This window comes from Bombina bombina, chromosome 3, assembly GCF_027579735.1.
Source record: "Bombina bombina isolate aBomBom1 chromosome 3, aBomBom1.pri, whole genome shotgun sequence".
NCBI classification, from domain to species: Eukaryota; Metazoa; Chordata; class Amphibia; order Anura; family Bombinatoridae; genus Bombina; species Bombina bombina.
In genome coordinates this window covers 1,163,019,752-1,163,040,695 of record NC_069501.1, presented here as the reverse complement: position 1 = coordinate 1,163,040,695, position 20,944 = coordinate 1,163,019,752, and the positions used below count along the sequence as shown (strand labels likewise).

General features: G+C 40.7%; 1 protein-coding gene across 1 annotated transcript in view; it reads left to right on the top strand.

Moving 5' to 3' along the window:
• Window positions 1-20,944, top strand: part of DYNC2H1 (dynein cytoplasmic 2 heavy chain 1) — a 1,178,830-nt gene that overhangs the window by 477,745 nt on the left and 680,141 nt on the right. Inside the window, exons 59-60 of the mRNA XM_053705582.1 lie at window positions 6,078-6,204; window positions 13,197-13,338. Of these exons, the coding sequence (XP_053561557.1) occupies window positions 6,078-6,204; window positions 13,197-13,338 (269 nt within the window). The remainder of the gene's footprint in view (window positions 1-6,077; window positions 6,205-13,196; window positions 13,339-20,944) is intronic.

Below are 20,944 nucleotides of genomic sequence, written 5' to 3'. Positions count from 1 at the left end.
GGCGACCGGGAGACGACTTGAGTAACGCCCACGAGGGGCGGAGCTTGTAAACGGCGCGAAAGTGTTTCTCTTCTCCCTCCTAACGCTTCTACCTAATCTCTAGGAATGGAGGATGGCGCCTTATATCAAACACTTCCTGTCTTCCACTTCTGGTTATCGGTAGAAACGAGTATTTGTAATAATTTCTTGCGCTCAAATCAGCGCTATAAGGAGGTCAGGATTTGTATAGAGAGGCTGTCTGACGCTTCAGATGGGTCAAGCAGGAATGTAGATGGAGTTAATAGTATTGACAATTCTCCCATACATGTTCATCCATGTCTGATTTCTATGTATGTCTGACCTCGTAAGAATGTAAAGGTTCACTTTTTATCATTTAAGGAGACAGCAACGCTGGCTATACATAACAGGCTAAGTCTTTTTTTCAGTATTCTGCCATATGTGAGGCAGATTGATTAAAGAGGTATACATTACATTTTCTATCTCAAATGCAGTGACCTGCGGTTCTTTGCAATTTCTGCCATATGTGAGGCAGATTGATTAAAGAGGTATACATTACATTTTCTATCTCAAATGCAGTGCCCTGCGGTTTCTTGCAACTTCCATCTGGAATTGCTGCACAAGTCATTGCCTCATCAAAGTCATAGACAATGCCTGTGAACAAAGAAGTGACGCTGTTGATAATTTCTGCAATGTTTGCAGGCTAATTTAGCTTACCTCTGCACACAGAAATAAAAAATTACTTTTTAAAATTTAAAGAGACAGTAAAGTTTTTTATATGTTAATTTTCGTTAAAGAATCCTGCTGTTTTTATTTGTGTAAATCATCTTTTAGGATTAAAGGTGGTCCAGGGGACTCTACTAGAGGTCTCTTGTTTTTGGCTTGGATTCCAATGTGGTACTGCTTCGAAGCATAGGGACAGTGGTCAAATATATAACAAATTTCTCCTAAGGTGTTACAAAAAATTTATAGCCCAGATGGAGTTGCCCTGTTTTTAATACATTGTCTATTTTTTTCCCCACGCTATTTAAAAAAACAAACAAACAAACAACAAACAGTGGTGGTGATTTTGAATGTTTCTTCCCTGCAGTTAAGGGGAAGATTTTTCGGTAATTCCGGACAAGGAATTTTCAATCTCAGATGAGGTAAATGCCTTTTTCTGATCAGGAGCTTCTTGAGGAAGTTTTAGCTACTCTGGGTGGCTCCGACACCAGTAGGTTTTTCTAATATTATGATGAACCCGTCTTGGTGGTAGTATTCCTGTACCAGATAGGGTTATAGGGTTCTTCCCCTCCTTTTTCTTCCCCTATACTTAGAAGGAAAGTATCCAGGGGGAAAATAGACTTCCTTCATTGGTCTAGAATTTTTTAACACAAAGGATAGTAGTTCCTTCGGGACTCTAGGCAGATGACGGACCCTATGATTAATAGTTAGAGGGTCTATATTGTCAACCTGTGGTTAGTGTGACTACTGTTTCCAGTGCGGTGTCGTACTGCCTTGTTGCGTTGTCTATTTCTATGGACAGACACCATTCTCACAGAAATAGGAGAAGGGATCTTAAGTGAGTAGGCTCCTTTAATGTAATATAGGAATAGGGGAAAATCTTTTCCTCTTACTAAGCAGACCCTATTGAGCTTAGCATAGGGGAAATCAGTTTAAGAAACTTGTTGCTGACACAACATGATGGGCGTGCACCCGACCCGTAAGCGGGCAGGTTCTCCTCAATCAAGTTTGGTTTGATGATCATTATATGTTCTTGGTTCCCAAAAAGGAGGGAACCTTCAGACCAATTTTAGACCTCAAGAGTCTAAACAAATCTCTCAGGTTTTGTCTTTCAAAATTTTTTACCATTCTTCCATTGATCCAGGAGGGTCAATTTATGACAACAGTGGATTTAAAGGACACATATTTACAGGTTCCTATCCACAGGGATCATCACAAGTTCTTAAGGTTTGCTTTTCTAGACAAGCACTTCCAGTTCGTCTGGCCACGGCTCCCAGAATATTCTCCAATGTTCTGGGGTCTCTACTCACTTTATCTGGATGATATTATAGTCCAGGCAGGTTATCCTTCCTGAGAACTCACGGGTGGAAGGTAAATTTAAATAAGAGTTCCTCACTCCCAAATACAGGAGTGACTTTCTGGGAACCATAATAGATTCCATATCTATGAAAAAAAATTCGGACAGAAGTCAGGAAAACAAGGATTATAGATAATTATCTATCCCTTGAGTCCATTCCTCGGCTGTCAGTGGTCCAGTGCATGGAGGTAATCGGGCTGATGATAGCGGCAATTGACATCATCCACGTTTGTTCGGTTCTACCTCAGACTTCTGCAGCTATGCATGCTTAGGTAATTGAACAGAGTTTATGCAGACTTGTCTCCTCGACTGGAGCAGGAGACGAGGGACTCACTTCGATGATGGTTGTCTCTGGATCTTATCTCCTAGGGAACCTGTTTCCGTAGACCGTCCTAGGTGATTGTGGCAACAGACGCCAGCCTTCTAGGGTGGGGAGCTGTCTGGGGTTCCCTAATGATTCAGGGAGTTTGGACTCAGAGTTCTTCCTATAAACATCCTGGAACTGAGAGCAATTTCCAATGCTCTTCTGACCTGGCCTCAGTTAGCCTTGGCCCAGTTTATCAGGTTCCAGTCAGACAACATATCTCAGTGGCTTACTCCAATCATCAGGGAGGAACCAGAAGTTCCTTGGCGATGATGGAGGTATCCAAAATACTTCAGTGGGCGGAGGCCCATTCTTGCTGCCTACCGGCGATCCACATCCCAGGGATGGGATGGGTGATAGTGACAACGGACGCCAGCCTGATAGGATGGGGAGCAGTCTGGAGCTCCCTGAAGACTCAGGGGTGTGAACTCAATTGGAGTCTTTACTTCCCATCGGTATTCTGGAGTTGAGAGCAGTATTCAATGCTTTTCAGACTTGGCCTCAGTTGGCTTCGGCCAAATTCATCAGATTCCAGTCAGACATCTCGACTGTAGCTTACATCAATCATCAGGGGGAACGAGGAGTTCCTTAGAGATGACAGAAGTAGCCAAGATAATTCAGTGGGCGGAGGCTCACTCTTGTTATCTTTCGGCACTCTACATCCCTGGAGTAGAAAACTGGGAAGCGGATTTTCTGAGCAGACAGAACTTTCATCCGGGAGAATGGGAACTTCATCCAGAGGTATTTACTGACCTGGTTCTCAGGTGGGGCAGGCCAGAGATGGATCTTATGGCATATTGTTAGAATGCCAAGCTTCCGAGATACGGGTTAGGTCCAGAGATCCCTAGGCCGAACTGATAGATGCCTTGGCAGTGCCTTGGTAATTTCAGCATAGCTTATGTTCTCTTCATTCGCTCTCCTTCTCCGGGTGATTGCTTGAGTCAAACGGGAGAGGGCTTCGGTGATCCTAATTGCTCCGGCGTGGCCTTGCAGGGCTTCATAGCCGATCTGGTGGACATGTCATCTCAGCCACTGTGGACGCTTCCTTTGAGGAAAGACCTTCTAATTCAGGACCCTTCCATCATACAAATCTAGTTTCTCTGATTTTAGCAAAGCGTTGGTTCTCTGATTCGGTCATTGATACTTTGATTCAGGCTCGTAAGCCTGTTACTATTAAGATTTACCATAAGATATGGCGTAAATATCTTTATTGGTACGAATCCAAGGGCTACTCATGGAGTAGGGTTAGGATTCCCAGGATTTTGCCTTTTCTCCAAGGAGAATTGGAGAAAGGGTTGTCAGCAAGTTCCTTAAAGGGACAGATTTCTGCTTTGTCTATTTCGTTACACAAACGTATGGCAGATGTTCCGGATGTTCAATACTTTTGTCAGGCTCTGACTAGAATCAGGCCTGTGATTAGACCAATTGCTCCTCCTTGGAGTTTGAATTTGGTTCTTAATGTTCTTCACGGGGTTCCATTTTAACCTTTGTATTCCATAGATATTAAGTTATTATCTTGGATAGTTTTATTCTTGGTTGCTATTTCTTCTGCTCGCAGAGTTTCTGAGCTTTCGGCATTACAATGTGATTCTCCTTATCTTATTTTTCATTCCGATAAGTGTTGCGTACCAAACCTGGTTTTCTTCCTAAGTTTGTTTCCAACAAAAATATTAATCAGGAAATTGTTGTTCCTTCATTGTGTCCTAATCCTTCTTCTAAGAAGGAGCGTCTGTTACATAAGTTGGACGTAGTCCGTGCCTTGCAGTTTTTACTTGCAGGTGGCTAAGGATTTTCGTCCATCATCTTCATTATTTGTTGTTTTTCTGGGAACGTAGGGGTCAGATAGCTACGTCTACCTCTTTCTTGTTTGCTGAAGAGTATAATCCGTTTTGCATATGAGACTGCTGGACAGCATCCTCCTGTATGAATTACAGCTCATTCCACTAGGGCTGTGGCTTCCTCATGGGCATTTAAAAATGATGCTTCTGTTGCACAGATTTGCAAGGCTGCAACTTGGTCGTCTCTCCACACTTTTTCCAAATTTTCCAAATTAGATACTTTTGCCTCGGCCGAGGCTGTTTTTGGGAGGAAGGTTCTTCAAGCAGTGGTGCCTTCTGTTTAGGTTTCCTGTCTTGTCCCTCCCTTTTCATCCGTGGCCTATAGCTTTGGTATGATATCCCAAAAGTAAGGATGAAATCCGTGGAGTCATCGTATCTTGTAAAAGAAAAGAGAAATTTATGATTACCTGATAAATTTGTTTCTTTTACAATACGAGTCCACGGCCCACCCTGTTTTTCTAAGACAGGTCTTTATTTTTGTTAAACTTCAGTCACCTCTGCACCTTGGCTTTTCCTTTCTCTTCCTAACTTAGGTCGAATGACTGGAGGGGGAGGGAAGGAAGGAGCTATATATACTGCTCTGCTGTGGTGCTCTTTGCCTCCTCCTACTGACCAGGAGGCGATATCCCATAAGTAAGGATGAAATCCGTGGACTCATCGTATCGTAAAAGAAACAAATTTATCAGGTAAGCATAAATTTCCCTTTTTCCTTCCTTGTGTCCTGATCCTTCTTCTCAGAAGGAACGACCTGTACAATCTGGACGTGGTCCGTGCTTTAAGGTTTTCTCCTGCTGACAACTGAGGATTTTCGTCAGTTTTTTTCTTTGTGGTTTTCTCAGGAAAACGTAAGGGACAGAAGACTACGGCTACTTCTCTTCTTTTTGTCTGAAGAGAATATCCAGTCAGGTGGCTCCGTTGTTAAAATACCTTGACTACAAAAGCCTGTCCAAAGGTCCCGGCTGGGCCGACTCAGTCCTTCATCCTTCCAAGGTCGATAAAATGAGTGAGTACCATTATATACGTTTTGCATATGAGACTGCTGGACCGCAGCCTCCAGAGAGAGTTATGGCTCATTCCACGAGGGCTGTTGCTTCCTCATGGGCATTAACGAATGAAGCTTCTGTGGAACAGATTTGCAAGGCTGCAACTTGGTCCTCTCTTCGCACTTTTTTAAAGTTCTTTAAATTTGATACTTTTATTTCGGCTGAGGCCGCTTTTGGGAGAAAGGTTCTTCAAGTAGTGGTGCCTTTCATTTAGGTTACCTGTCTTGTCCCTCCCGTATCATATGTGTACTCTAGGTTGGGTATTGAATCCCATTAGTAATTAAGATGATCCGTGGACTCATCATGTCTTAAAAAATAAAATAAAATTTATGCTTACCTGATAAATTTATTTCTTTTTTGACACGATGAGTCCACGGCCCGTCCTGTTCTTTTAGACAGGTGGTGGGTTATTGTAAACTTCAAACACCTCTGCACCTTGGCTTTTCTTTTTTCTTCCTAACTTTGGTCGAATGACTGGAGTGGGAGGGAAAGGGGGAGCTATTTAACAGCTCTGCTGTGGTGCTCTTTGCCGCCTCCTGCTGACCAGGAGGTGAATATCCCATTAGTAATTAAGATGATCCGTGGACTCATCGTGTCAAAAAAGAAATAGATTTATCAGGTAAGCATACATTTTCTTTTTCTAATGGATAATAAAGTAGGTAATTTCTGTATTTTTCTATTCTTTTACAATATATAGACTGTCACTCTAGTTATAGTTTCTGAAAAGATTTAACATTGTTTTATTTTTAATAAAGGTTTCAGACCAGAACAACTGAAGCGGCTAAACTTGAAGCAGAATTAACTAAAGCCCAAGAAATAATTGAATCAGCGGAATTACTGATTAATCAGTTAGATGGAGAGCACAAGAGATGGAATACACAGGTATTTTCCTTCGCTTATATCAAAATGCATAGTGTCATGTTTCATAAAATGTTATTTGTCAAAAAGCAAGTCCAAAGTTTAGTAACAAAAAATTCAGAAGTGAGTTCAGGCAAAGGGCAGGTAACAATAGTCAGAGTATCTAGAAAGGATAAGGGGAAAGCTGGACAAGAAGGGGTTAGTTAGCACTCATTCCTGTAATTGGTAGTACATATGTTGATACATTCAACTATAACTAGAAGAATAATAAAGTTAAAACTTAATATTTATTTAACCACTTAAAAAACAAAAAGGGTTTACCAAATTGCTCCACACACACACTTGTAATAAACCTACTGCAATATACCCAGACAATGCAAACAGATTCCACCCCCCCCCCCCTGTATTCCTGGCCAGTAACAAGATACGCTGGCTTCAGGTGACAGGGATGGTTTCTGTGCTGTGTGCACACATCCCTTGCAGAGGATTTACTGTTACTTGAGTAACAAAGTACAAAATTGTTTAAAAGCAACTATATTGAAATAGCATACTAATGTGCTGTGCACAAACGCGTTTCGGCCGAGTAGCGGCCTTTCTCAATGTGCAAATTAAAATTGACAAGCCGAGTATCTCGCTAACCGTGTCTTACAGGGAGTGAAGAATTATTAGGCAAATGAGTATTTTGATCACATCATCCTCTTTATGCATGTTGTCTTACTCCAAGCTGTATAGGCTCGAAAGCCTACTACCAATTAAGCATATTAGGTGATGTGCATCTCTGTAATGAGAAGGGGTGTGGTCTAATGACATCAACACCCTATATCAGGTGTGCATAATTATTAGGCAACTTCCTTTCCTTTGGCAAAATGGGTCAAAAGAAGGACTTGACAGGCTCAGAAAAGTAAAAAATAGTGAGATATCTTGCAGAGGGATGCAGCACTCTTAAAATTGCAAAGCTTCTGAAGCGTGATCATCGAACAATCAAGCGTTTCATTCAAAATAGTCAACAGGGTCGCAAGAAGCGTGTGGAAAAACCAAGGCGCAAAATAACTGCCCATGAACTGAGAAAAGTCAAGCGTGCAGCTGCCAAGATGCCACTTGCCACCAGTTTGGCCATATTTCAGAGCTGCAACATCACTGAAGTGCCCAAAAGCACAAGGTGTGCAATACTCAGAGACATGGCCAAGGTAAGAAAGGCTGCAAGACGACCACCACTGAACAAGACACACAAGCTGAAACGTCAAGACTGGGCCAAGAAATATCTCAAGACTGATTTTTCTAAGGTTTTATGGACTGATGAAATGAGAGTGAGTCTTGATGGGCCAGATGGATGGGCCCGTGGCTGGATTGGTAAAGGGCAGAGAGCTCCAGTCCGACTCAGACGCCAGCAAGGTGGAGGCGGAGTACTGGTTTGGGCTGGTATCATCAAAGATGAGCTTGTGGGACCTTTTCGGGTTGAGGATGGAGTCAAGCTCAACTCCCAGTCCTACTGCCAGTTTCTGGAAGACACCTTCTTCAAGCAGTGGTACAGGAAGAAGTCTGCATTCTTCAAGAAAAACATGATTTTCCTGCAGGACAATGCTCCATCACACGCATCTAAGTACTCCACAGCGTGGCTGGCAAGAAAGGGTATAAAAGAAGAAAATCTAATGACATGGCCTCCTTGTTCACCTGATCTGAACCCCATTGAGAACCTGTGGTCCATCATCAAATGTGAGATTTACAAGGAGGGAAAACAGTACACCTCTCTGAACAGTGTCTGGGAGGCTGTGGTTGCTGCTGCACGCAATGTTGATGGTGAACAGATCAGAACACTGACAGAATCCATGGATGGCAGGCTTTTGAGTGTCCTTGCAAAGAAAGGTGGCTATATTGGTAACTGATTTGTTTTTGTTTTGTTTTTGAATGTCAGAAATGTATATTTGTGAATGTTGAGATGTTATATTGGTTTCACTGGTAAAAATAAATAATTGAAATGGGTATATATTTGTTTTTTGTTAAGTTGCCTAATAATTATGCACAGTAATAGTCACCTGCACACACAGATATCCCCCTAAAATAGCTATAACTAAAAACAAACTAAAAACTACTTCCAAAACTATTCAGCTTTGATATTAATTAGTTTTTTGGGTTCATTGAGAACATGGTTGTTGTTCAATAATAAAATTAATCCTCAAAAATACAACTTGCCTAATAATTCTGCACTCCCTGTATATATCCACCTCTAGTGTAATTCGCCCAATCACAGCGTGCATATAGTGCACGCCCACCTTTCGACGAATAACACTCGATTTAGTAGTATCATGCTGTAGAATGAGACTCGGTTTCCGATTGGATGTTGAAACCTCATTGCATATCCAGTCACTGTTAGCCGATTACGTCTAAACAATTTGACTACAGTCATTATGTAAATAGGTATGTGGGTATGGGTAGCTGAGATCACTTACAGGTCATCCGATTCTATGTGCACCCGATCTAATAATCCAAGAGCCAGTTATATCTTAAAATCATTATTTAGCATAGCAGTATACAATTAGCATATACACAGCATGCCTGACACTTCCTGATTCTAAAGACTAATAGTGGCTCAGTATTAGAATTATTGACAATGATTCCTCAAACGGTTTAATGCATAGAGCATTAAAAAAAAAAAAAAATTTTTTATTTTTTATTTGTTTAAGATGTTATGAATTAAATGTGTTAGAATCTTACTGTCTCCATAATATCGGTTGATCCGCACTATGCTATTTATAATTTATACAAAACGGTATAATAATGAGTTTCACCACACAGACTGATGAACAGAACTGTGCTTGTTATTGAACTCAGTACCAGTTTAAAAAGAGGTTTAGAGACAGTAAAAATAATAATCATATACATAATGAATACCCTTTCATTGATAATATTATATGTACAGTGCGATACCGGGCAAAGAAATATACCCTAATATCACATACTGCATAAAGTAAGACAAGAGAAGGATGTAAACAGATATGAACAATAAAGTTCAATAGTTCTACATGTATCATTATGATTAAATTATCATTACAATTAATTCATTCTGAAATAATCCATTTTGTATATCAAAATATCTTCTAAGGAAATTTTATTTCTGGGTGCACATTAGAAAACGGCTTACAGATGATTATCCAGATGTGTCATGTTATTACAGGAAATAAAAAAAAAAAAAAAAAAAAAATGAAAAGTACAAAGAATTAAAGCATCAGAGGAATGCCCAAAAATTATTATTCTCATTCATGCCATTAGGCATGACAGCATTTAAATTAAATATCCATCTTGCTTCTTTTTTAAGAAGTATTTGTTCCATATCTCTCCCACATATACCTGGGCGTATTGTTTCCAGTCCCCAGCATTGAAAAGTGTTAGTTTTACCTTTGTGATGGTGTAGAAAATGCCTAGCAACACTGGTGATTTATTTGCCCTTTTCTACATCCTTTGCTGCGTTTCTTATGTTACTGAGGTGTTCAGTAATTCTAACATCCATTTGCCTAGTAGTCATGCCCGCGTAAAAACAATTGCAGCCACATGATAGACAATAGATCACATTAGATGTTTTACAGGTAATGTGATTCTGAATTGTCCATTTTCTATTGAATCTATCCATCATATATTTCTTTTTAACCATGTATGTGCAGTTTTTGCAATTACCACATGCTATAGAACCTTTATAGATCGGGGCTTTTTTGGCATTTCTGTCAAAGTGGTTGGAAGTTAATTGGTCACTTAAATTGTTAGCACGTCTATAGGTACACAATGGTTTCTGTGGGATAATGGAATTTAATTGTTCATCCAATTGTAGTATGTGCCAGTGTCTTGATAGTATATTGGACACCTGTTGGCTTTGGCTACAATATGTAGAGATGAATCTTACAAGATTGGAATTTTCCTCTGTCTTTTTGGGTCTAAGGAGTTCCTCTCTATTTTTGTATAGTGCTTTTTGATAGGCTCTCTTAAGAGACTTTCTAGAGTAACCCCTCAACAGTAATCTCTCCCTTAGTTCATTGGCAGCCTTTTTGAAAGAATCCAATGATGAAGAATTTCTACGGATCCTCAAATACTCCCCAATGGGTAAACTCCTAATAGTATTAGGGTGATGAAAACTATTAGCATTCAGAATATTATTAGTGGCCGTAGGCTTTCTAAAGGTTTCCGTCTCTAGATTATTATCACCTTTGTTAATGGTTAAATCTAGGAATTCTACCTTATTAACATCATATGTCATAGTCAGATCCAAAAGGGTTATCATTAAGGATAGTTATGAATTCATGGAGTAGTTCTATAGAGCCCTCCCATACAAATAAGATATCATCTATATACCTGGACCAGTGGGTAATGTGTTTGGTAAAATGTAGAAGATTATTATGGAAAACTACAGTTTCCTCCCACCAGCCCAGGTATATATTAGCATAAGTAGGGGTGCAGGATGTCCCCATCGCCGTTCCACACAGCTGAAGGTAAAACTTGCCATCAAAGACAAAGTAGTTGTGTTCTAACACAAACTCCAACAAATCAATGATGAATTGTTTGGTTTCATCTGTGAGATCTTTGTTTTTTGATAGAAAATGGGACACTGCAGTGCACCCCCACTTCTTATCTATGTTTGTATAAAGAGACTCCACGTCGCACGTTACTAAAATCGACTGTGATCTTATAGTCAATGTATTAATTTTATTTAGTACGTGCATAGTATCTCTGGTATGAGAGGGCAAACCATCCACTATATATCTAAGTCTTGCATCCACATATCTACTGGCCTTTTCAGTCATTGACCCAATGCCAGAGACAATAGGTCTCCCCGGTGGACATTCTAGATTTTTATGGATCTTAGGTAATAGATATAGTGTTGCTATTGTGGGGTGTTTAACAACTAGATATTGTAGCTCTTTTTTATCAATGATGCCTTCAGCAGCTGCTGAACAAATCAATTTTTTATACTGTTTAAGAAAGTCCTCTGTTGGATTCCCAAAGAGATTTTTGTAATTTTTTGGATTATTTAATTGTTTTTTAACCTCTGTAGTGTACATTTCAGTGGGCCATATTACAATATTGCCTCCCTTATCACTCTGTTTAATTTGGACCTCCGTCCATTGTTTCATAGATTTAAGTGCTAATTTTTCTTCTTCAGAGAAATTATCAACCAATATATCCATTTCTGGTGGGATTGCCAAAATGTCTTTGCACACTAAATCAAGAAATGTTACAGTATTATGTGAAGTGCTCGGTGGGGGTATAAATTGAGATTTAGTTTTTAATACATCTCGCCACTTTGTATCACTATATAATGTCTCTTTGGGATCTGTTTCAGATTCTTCTAAGAGGGAGATAAGATATTCAATTGCTGTTGCATCATTCCTATCTAAACCCTCTATATCAGAATTGGAGGAAAAATATTTCTTAAGTAGTATTTTCCTTGTAAATAAATGCACATCTTTGATAGTCTCAAACTTGTCAAGTTTAGCTGTAGGAACAAATGACAGGCCTTTTTTTAAAACTGAGATCTGAGTCTCAGTCAAAATTTTGTCAGATAGGTTAATTATATTTAATTCTTGTTGACTTGTTTCTTTTTGGGGAATGATTTCTGATTGAATTTGACTTGCTTTCTGGTTCTGGGTTTGTTTACCTCTCCCTCTATGAATTCTACGCCTAAAGGGATATCCCCAGTGTTGTTATGTGGGCTTTTTGTATAAATTATAAATAGCATAGTGCGGATCAACCGATATTATGGAGACAGTAAGATTCTAACACATTTAATTCATAACATCTTAAACAAATAAAAAATATTTTTTTTTAATTTTTTTTTAATGCTCTATGCATTAAACCGTTTGAGGAATCATTTTCAATAATTCTAATACTGAGCCACTATTAGTCTTTAGAATCAGGAAGTGTCAGGCATGCTGTGTATATGCTAATTGTATACCGCTATGCTAAATAATGATTTTAAGATATAACTGGCTCTTGGATTATTAGATCGGGTGCACATAGAATCGGATGACCTGTAAGTGATCTCAGCTACCCATATCCACATACCTATTTACATAATGACTGTAGTCAAATTGTTTAGACGTAATCGACTAACAGTGATTGGATATGCAATGAGGTTTCAACATCCAATCGGAAACCGAGTCTCATTCTACAGCATGATACTACTAAATCGAGTGTGATTCGTCGAAAGGTGGGCGTGCACTATATGCACGCTGTGATTGGGCGAATTACACTAGAGGTGGATATATAAGACACGGTTAGCGAGATACTCGGCTTGTCAATTTTAATTTGCACATTGAGAAAGGCCGCTACTCGGCCGGAACGCGTTTGTGCACAGCACATTAGTATGCTATTTCAATATAGTTGCTTTTAAACAATTTTGAACTGTGTTACTCAAGTAACAGTAAATCCTCTGCAAGGGACGTGTGCACACAGCACAGAAACCATCCCTGTCACCTGAAGCCAGCGTATCCTGTTACTGGCCAGGAATACAGGGGGGTGGTGGAATCTGTGTGCATTGTCTGGGTATATTGCAGCAGGTTTATTACAAGTGTGTGTGTGGAGCAATTTGGTAAACCCTTTTTGTTTTTTAAGTGGTTAAATAAATATTAAGTTTTAACTTTATTATTCTTCTAGTTATAGTTGAATGTATCAACATATGTACTACCAATTACAGGAATGAGTGCTAATTAACCCCTTCTTGTCCAGCTTTCCCCTTATCATTTTTAGATTATCTGTATTATGGGCTAGCACCAGGGAATATTATATCCCTTTTTTCCTGTACCATTATCTTCACAGTGCCAGACTATTCCTCTATCATTGTAAACAATAGTCAGAGCCCAGGAAATAGAACCAAAGTCAAAACCAGAAAACTGTTGCTCTTTTGTATTTACTTATGTAACTTTGGTTTGGTGTTTAATATGGTTTACTTTTTGTCACAGTCTCTATCAATGTAGAAATAGCTCTTAGAATTGTTTTCCTGAATAGCAGTGTCTATATGTTTGTTTTTTAAGGTGATGGAAATAACTGAAGAGCTAAACAGTTTGCCAAAGAGAGCACAGCTTGCTGCTGGTTTTATCACCTATATATCTTCTGCTCCGGAAGATCAAAGGAAAGACAGCACAGAACAGTGGATGAAATCAGTTGGCCTGGAAAGTAAATCATTTAATTTTTACTATATCTTATTTGGTCATTCAATTTGTTGTAAAGTTCTTCTTTATTGAACCTCAAGCCGATTAGCAATTGTTTAATCAGTAAATAATGAAAGGGTACTATTTATATGCATTTACACTTAAATTAAAGGGATGGTATAGTCAAAATTAAACTTTCATGATTCAGACAGAGCAGGCAATTTTAAGCAACTTTCTCTTGTTAAGTGTATCCAGTCCACGGATCATCCATTCCCAACAGGAAGTTGCAAGAGGATCACCCACAGCAGAGCTGCTATATAGCTCCTCCCATCACTGCCATATCCAGTCATTCTCTTGCAACTCTCAACTATGATGGAGGTCGTAAGAGGACTGTGGTGTTTTATACTTAGTTTATTTCTTCAATCAAAAGTTTGTTATTTTTAAATGGTACCGGAGTGTACTGTTTATCTCAGGCAGTATTTGGAAGAAGAATCTGCCTGCAGTTTCTATGATCTTAGCAGAAGGAACTAAGATCCTTTGCTGTTCTCACATATTCTGAGGAGTGAGGTAACTTCAGAGGGGGAATAGCGTGCAGGTTTTCCTGCAATAAGGTATGTGCAGTTAATATTTTTCTAGGGATGGAATTTGCTAGAAAATGCTGCTGATACCGAAGTAATGTAAGTAAAGCCTTAAATGCAGTGATAGCGACTGGTATCAGGCTTATTAATAGAGATACATACTCTTATAAAAGTGTATTTTAAAACGTTTGCTGGCATATTTAATCGTTTTTTATATATGTTTGGTGATAAAACTTATTGGGGCCTAGTTTTTCTTCTGTTATGTGTGATCAGTCCACGGGTCATCATTACTTCTGGGATATAACTCCTCCCCAACAGGAAATGCAAGAGGATTCACCCAGCAGAGCTGCATATAGCTCCTCCCCTCCACGTCAGTCCCAGTCATTCTCTTGCACCCAACGACTAGATAGGATGTGTGAGAGGACTATGGTGATTATACTTAGTTTTTATGACTTCAATCAAAAGTTTGTTATTTTAAAATAGCACCGGAGCGTGTTATTACTTCTCTGGCAGAGTTTGAGGAAGAATCTGTCAGAGTTTTTTACTATGATTTTAACCGGAGTAGTTAAGATCATATTGCTGTTCTCGGCCATCTGAGGGAGGTAAAGGCTTCAGATCAGGGGACAGCGGGCAGATGAATCTGCATTGAGGTATGTAGCAGTTTTTATTTTCTGAATGGAATTGATGAGAAAATCCTGCCATACCGTTAAAATGACATGTATGTATACACTTCAGTATTCTGGGGATGGTATTTCACCGGAACTACTCTGTTAAAGGTCACTAATCCTTTTTAATAACTATTTATCATGTTAAACGTTTTTGCTGGAATGTAGAATCGTTTACATTGCTGAGGTACTGTGTGAATAAATATTTGGGCATTATTTTCCACTTGGCAGTTTTTTTGCTTTAATTGTGACAGTTTCGTTTCTCTTCACTGCTGTGTGGGAGAGGGAGGGGCCGTTTTTGGCGCTCTTTGCTACGCATCAAAAAATACCAGTCAGTTACTTTTATATTTCCTGCATGATCCGGTTCATCTCTGATAGATCTCAGGGGTCTTCAAACTTCTTTGAAGGGAGGTAAATTCTCTCAGCAGAGCTGTGAGAATTCTTATAGTGACTGTGAATAAAAACGTTGCTTTGTATTTTTTATGTCAAATTTAATTATTGTTATTTTACTAATGGGAACAAACCTTTGCTAAAAGTTTTGTTGTTTTAAAGTTTGATGCTATAACTGTTTTTCAGTTCATTATTTCAACTGTCATTTAATCGTTAGTACCTCTTTGAGGCACAGTACGTTTTTTGCTAAAAAAGATTATAACCAAGGTGGAGCCCAATAGAAATTTATGTACTAACTGTATTGATGCTACTTTAAATAAGAGTCAATCTGTACAATGTGAACAAATTTCACCAAACAGCGAGGGGAGAGTTATGCCGACTAACTCGCCTCACGCGGCAGTACCTGCATCTCCCGCCCGGGAGGTGCGTGATATTTTGGCGCCTAGTACATCTGGGCGGCCATTACAGATAACATTACAAGATATGGCTACTGTTATGACTGAAGTTTTGTCTAAATTACCAGAACTAAGAGGCAAGCGTGATCACTCTGGGGTGAGAACAGAGTGCGCTGACAATGCTAGGGCCATGTCTGATACTGCGTCACAGCTCGCAGAGCATGAGGACGGAGAGCTTCATTCTGTGGGTGACGGTTCTGATCCAAACAGATTGGACTCAGATATTTCAAATTTTAAATTTAAATTGGAGAACCTCCGTGTATTACTAGGGGAGGTCTTAGCAGCTCTCAACGATTGTAACACCGTTGCAATACCAGAGAAACTGTGTAGGTTGGATAAATACTTTGCGGTACTGGCGAGTACTGACGTTTTTCCTATACCTAAGAGACTAACTGAAATTGTTACTAAGGAGTGGGATAGACCCGGTGTGCCGTTCTCACCCCCTCCAATATTTAGAAAGATGTTTCCAATAGACGCCACCACTCGGGACTTATGGCAAACGGTCCCCAAGGTGGAGGGAGCAGTTTCTACTTTAGCTAAGCGTACCACTATCCCGGTGGAGGATAGCTGTGCTTTCTCAGATCCAATGGATAAAAAATTAGAGGGTTACCTTAAGAAAATGTTTGTTCAACAAGGTTTTATATTACAACCCCTTGCATGTATCGCGCCGATTACGGCTGCGGCAGCATTTTGGATTGAGTCGCTTGAAGAGAACCTTAGTTCATCTACGCTAGACGACATTACGGACAGGCTTAGAGTCCTTAAACTAGCTAATTCCTTCATTTCGGAGGCCGTAGTACATTTAACCAAACTTACGGCTAAGAACTCAGGATTCGCCATACAGGCACGTAGGGCGCTGTGGCTAAAATCCTGGTCAGCTGATGTTACTTCTAAGTCCAAATTACTTAATATACCTTTCAAGGGGCAGTCTTTATTTGGGCCCGGTTTGAAAGAGATTATCGCTGACATTACAGGAGGTAAGGGCCACGCCCTACCTCAAGACAAAGCCAAAGCTAAGGCTAGACAGTCTAATTTTCGTCCCTTTCGGAACTTCAAAACAGGAGCAGCATCAACCTCCACTGCACCAAAACAGGAAGGAGCTGTTGCTCGTTACAGGCAAGGCTGGAAGCCTAACCAGTCCTGGAACAAGAGCAAGCAGGCCAGGAAACCTGCTGCTGCCCCAAAGACAGCATGAACCGAGAGCCCCCGATCCGGGACCGGATCTAGTGGGGGGCAGACTCTCTCTCTTCGCCCAGGCCTGGGCAAGAGATGTTCAGGATCCCTGGGCACTAGAGATCATATCTCAGGGATACCTTCTAGACTTCAAATTATCTCCCCCAAGAGGGAGATTTCATCTGTCAAGGTTGTCAACAAACCAGATAAAGAAAGAAGCGTTTCTACGCTGCGTACAAGATCTGTTAATAATGGGAGTGATCCATCCGGTTCCGCGGTCGGAACAAGGACAAGGGTTCTACTCAAACCTGTTTGTGGTTCCCAAAAAAGAGGGAACTTTCAGGCCAATCTTAGATTTAAAGATTCTAAACAAATTCCTAAGAGTTCCATCGTTCAAAATGGAAACTATTCGGACAATCTTACCCATGATCCAAGAGGGTCAGTACATGACCACAGTGGATTTAAAGGATGCTTACCTTCACATACCGATCCACAAAGATCATCACCGGTATCTAAGGTTTGCCTTCTTAGACAGGCACTACCAGTTTGTAGCTCTTCCATTCGGATTGGCTACGGCTCCAAGAATCTTCACAAAGGTTCTGGGTGCCCTTCTGGCGGTACTAAGACCGCGAGGGATTTCGGTAGCTCCATACCTAGACGACATTCTAATACAAGCTTCAAGCTTTCAAACTGCCAAGTCTCATACAGAGTTAGTTCTGGCATTTCTAAGGTCGCATGGATGGAAAGTGAACGAAAAGAAGAGTTCTCTTTTTCCTCTCACAAGAGTTCCATTCTTGGGGACTCTTATAGATTCTGTAGAAATGAAGATTTACCTGACAGAGGACAGGTTAACAAAGCTTCAAAATGCATGCCGTGTCCTTCATTCCATTCAACACCCGTCAGTAGCTCAATGCATGGAGGTGATCGGCTTAATGGTAGCGGCAATGGACATAGTACCTTTTGCACGCCTACACCTCAGACCTCTGCAATTATGCATGCTAAGTCAGTGGAATGGGGATTACTCAGATTTGTCCCCTACTCTGAATCTGAATCAAGAGACCAGAAATTCTCTTCTATGGTGGCTTCATCGGCCACACCTGTCCAGGGGGATGCCATTCAGCAGGCCAGACTGGACAATTGTAACAACAGACGCCAGCCTACTAGGTTGGGGCGCTGTCTGGAATTCTCTGAAGGCTCAGGGACTATGGAATCAGGAGGAGAGTCTCCTTCCAATAAACATTCTGGAATTGAGAGCAGTTCTCAATGCCCTTCTAGCTTGGCCCCAATTAACAACTCGGGGGTTCATCAGGTTTCAGTCGGACAACATCACGACTGTAGCTTACATCAACCATCAGGGAGGGACAAGAAGCTCCCTAGCAATGGTGGAAGTATCAAAGATAATTCGCTGGGCAGAGTCTCACTCTTGCCACCTGTCAGCAATCCACATCCCGGGAGTGGAGAACTGGGAGGCGGATTTCTTGAGTCGCCAGACTTTTCATCCGGGGGAGTGGGAACTTCATCCGGAGGTCTTTGCCCAAATACTTCGACGTTGGGGCAAACCAGAGATAGATCTCATGGCGTCTCGCCAGAACGCCAAACTTCCTCGCTACGGGTCCAGATCCAGGGATCCGGGAGCGGTTCTGATAGATGCTTTGACAGCACCTTGGAACTTCGGGATGGCTTATGTGTTTCCACCCTTTCCGCTGCTTCCTCGATTGATTGCCAAAATCAAACAGGAGAGAGCATCAGTGATTCTAATAGCGCCTGCATGGCCACGCAGGACTTGGTATGCAGATCTAGTGGACATGTCATCCTGTCCGCCTTGGTCTCTACCTCTAAGACAGGACCTTCTGATACAGGGTCCATTCAAACATCAAAATCTAACTTCTCTGAAGCTGACTGCTTGGAAATTGAACGTTTGATTTTATCAAAACGTGGTTTTTCTGAGTCGGTTATTGATACCCTGATACAGGCTAGGAAGCCTGTTACCAGAAAGATTTACCATAAAATATGGCGTAAATACCTATACTGGTGCGAATCCAAACATTACTCCTGGAGTAAGGTTAGGATCTCTAGGATATTGTCTTTTCTACAAGAAGGGTTAGAAAAGGGTTTATCAGCTAGTTCATTAAAGGGACAGATTTCAGCTCTGTCCATCTTGTTACACAGGCGTCTGTCAGAAAATCCAGACGTCCAGGCTTTTTGTCAGGCTTTAGCTAGGATCAAGCCTGTGTTTAAAGCTGTTGCTCCGCCATGGAGTTTAAACTTAGTTCTTAACGTTTTACAGGGTGTTCCATTTGAACCCCTTCATTCCATTGATATAAAATTGTTATCTTGGAAAGTTCTGTTTTTAATGGCTATTTCCTCGGCTCGAAGAGTCTCTGAGTTATCAGCCTTACATTGTGATTCTCCTTATCTGATTTTTCACTCAGACAAGGTAGTTCTGCGTACTAAACCTGGGTTCTTACCTAAGGTGGTCACTAACAGGAATATCAATCAAGAGATTGTTGTTCCATCCTTGTGTCCAAATCCTTCTTCAAAGAAGGAACGTCTTCTACACAATCTGGATGTAGTTCGTGCCCTCAAGTTCTACTTGCAGGCAACTAAAGATTTTCGCCAAACTTCTTCCCTGTTTGTCGTTTATTCTGGACAGAGGAGAGGTCAAAAAGCTTCTGCTACCTCTCTCTCTTTTTGGCTTCGTAGCATAATACGTTTAGCCTATGAGACTGCTGGTCAGCAGCCTCCTGAAAGAATTACAGCTCACTCCACTAGAGCTGTGGCTTCCACTTGGGCCTTTAAGAATGAGGCCTCTGTTGAACAGATTTGCAAGGCTGCAACTTGGTCTTCGCTTCATACTTTTTCCAAATTTTACAAATTTGACACTTTTGCTTCTTCGGAGGCTATTTTTGGGAGAAAGGTTCTTCAGGCAGTGGTTCCTTCTATATAATGAGCCTGCCTATCCCTCCCGTCATCCGTGTACTTTTGCTTTGGTATTGGTATCCCAGAAGTAATGATGACCCGTGGACTGATCACACATAACAGAAGAAAACATAATTTATGCTTACCTGATAAATTCCTTTCTTCTGTTGTGTGATCAGTCCACGGCCCGCCCTGTTTTAAGGCAGGTAAATATCTTTTAAATTATACTCCAGTCACCACTTCACCCTTGGTTACTCCTTTCTCGTTGATTCTTGGTCGAATGACTGGGACTGACGTGGAGGGGAGGAGCTATATGCAGCTCTGCTGGGTGAATCCTCTTGCATTTCCTGTTGGGGAGGAGTTATATCCCAGAAGTAATGATGACCCGTGGACTGATCACACAACAGAAGAAAGGAATTTATCAGGTAAGCATAAATTATGTTTTTCCACATGGCTGGCTTGAATTTTGCTTAGAAACAGTTCCTGGAGGCTTTCCACTGTTGTAATATGAGTGGGAGGGGCCTATTTTGGCGTTTTTTTGCACAGGAAAAATTACAGACACAGACATCCAGCTTCTTCCTGCATGATCCAGGACTTCTCTGAAGGGCTCAAAAGGCTTCAAAAGTCGTATTGAGGGAGGTAAAAAGCCACAGTAGAGCTGTGGCACTTGTTGTGACTGTTTAAAAAACGTTTTTGTCATTTGTTATTCCGTTTTTGGTATTAAGGGGTTAATCATCCATTTGCAAGTGGGTGCAATGCTCTGCTAACTTATTACATACACTGTAAAAATTTCGTTAGTGTAACTGCATTTTTTCACTGTTATTTAAAAATTTGGGAAAATTTGTGTTTCTTAAAGGCGCAGTAACGTTTTTTATATTGCTTGTAAACTTGTTTTAAAGTGTTTTCCAAGCTTGCTAGTCTCATTGCTAGTCTGTTTAAACATGTCTGACACAGAGGAACCTACTTGTTCATTATGTTTGAAAGCCATGGTGGAGCCCCATAGGAGAATGTGTACTAAATGTATTGATTTCACCTTAAACAGTAAAGATCAGTCTTTATCTATAAAAGAATTATCACCAGAGGGTTCTGTCGAGGGGGAAGTTATGCCGACTAACTCTCCCCACGTGTCAGACCCTTCGCCTCCCGCTCAGGGGACGCACGCTAATATGACGCTAATTACATCAGGGACGCCCATAGCGATTACCTTGCAGGACATGGCTGCAATCATGAATAATACCCTGTCAGAGGTATTATCTAGATTGCCTGAATTAAGAGGCAAGCGCGATAGCTATGGGGTTAGGAGAGATACAGAGCGCGCAAATGCTGTTAGAGCCATGTCTGATACTGCGTCACAGTATGCAGAACATGAGGACGGAGAGCTTCAGTCTGTGGGTGACATCTCTAACTCGGGGAAACCTGATTCAGAGATTTCTAATTTTAAATTTAAGCTT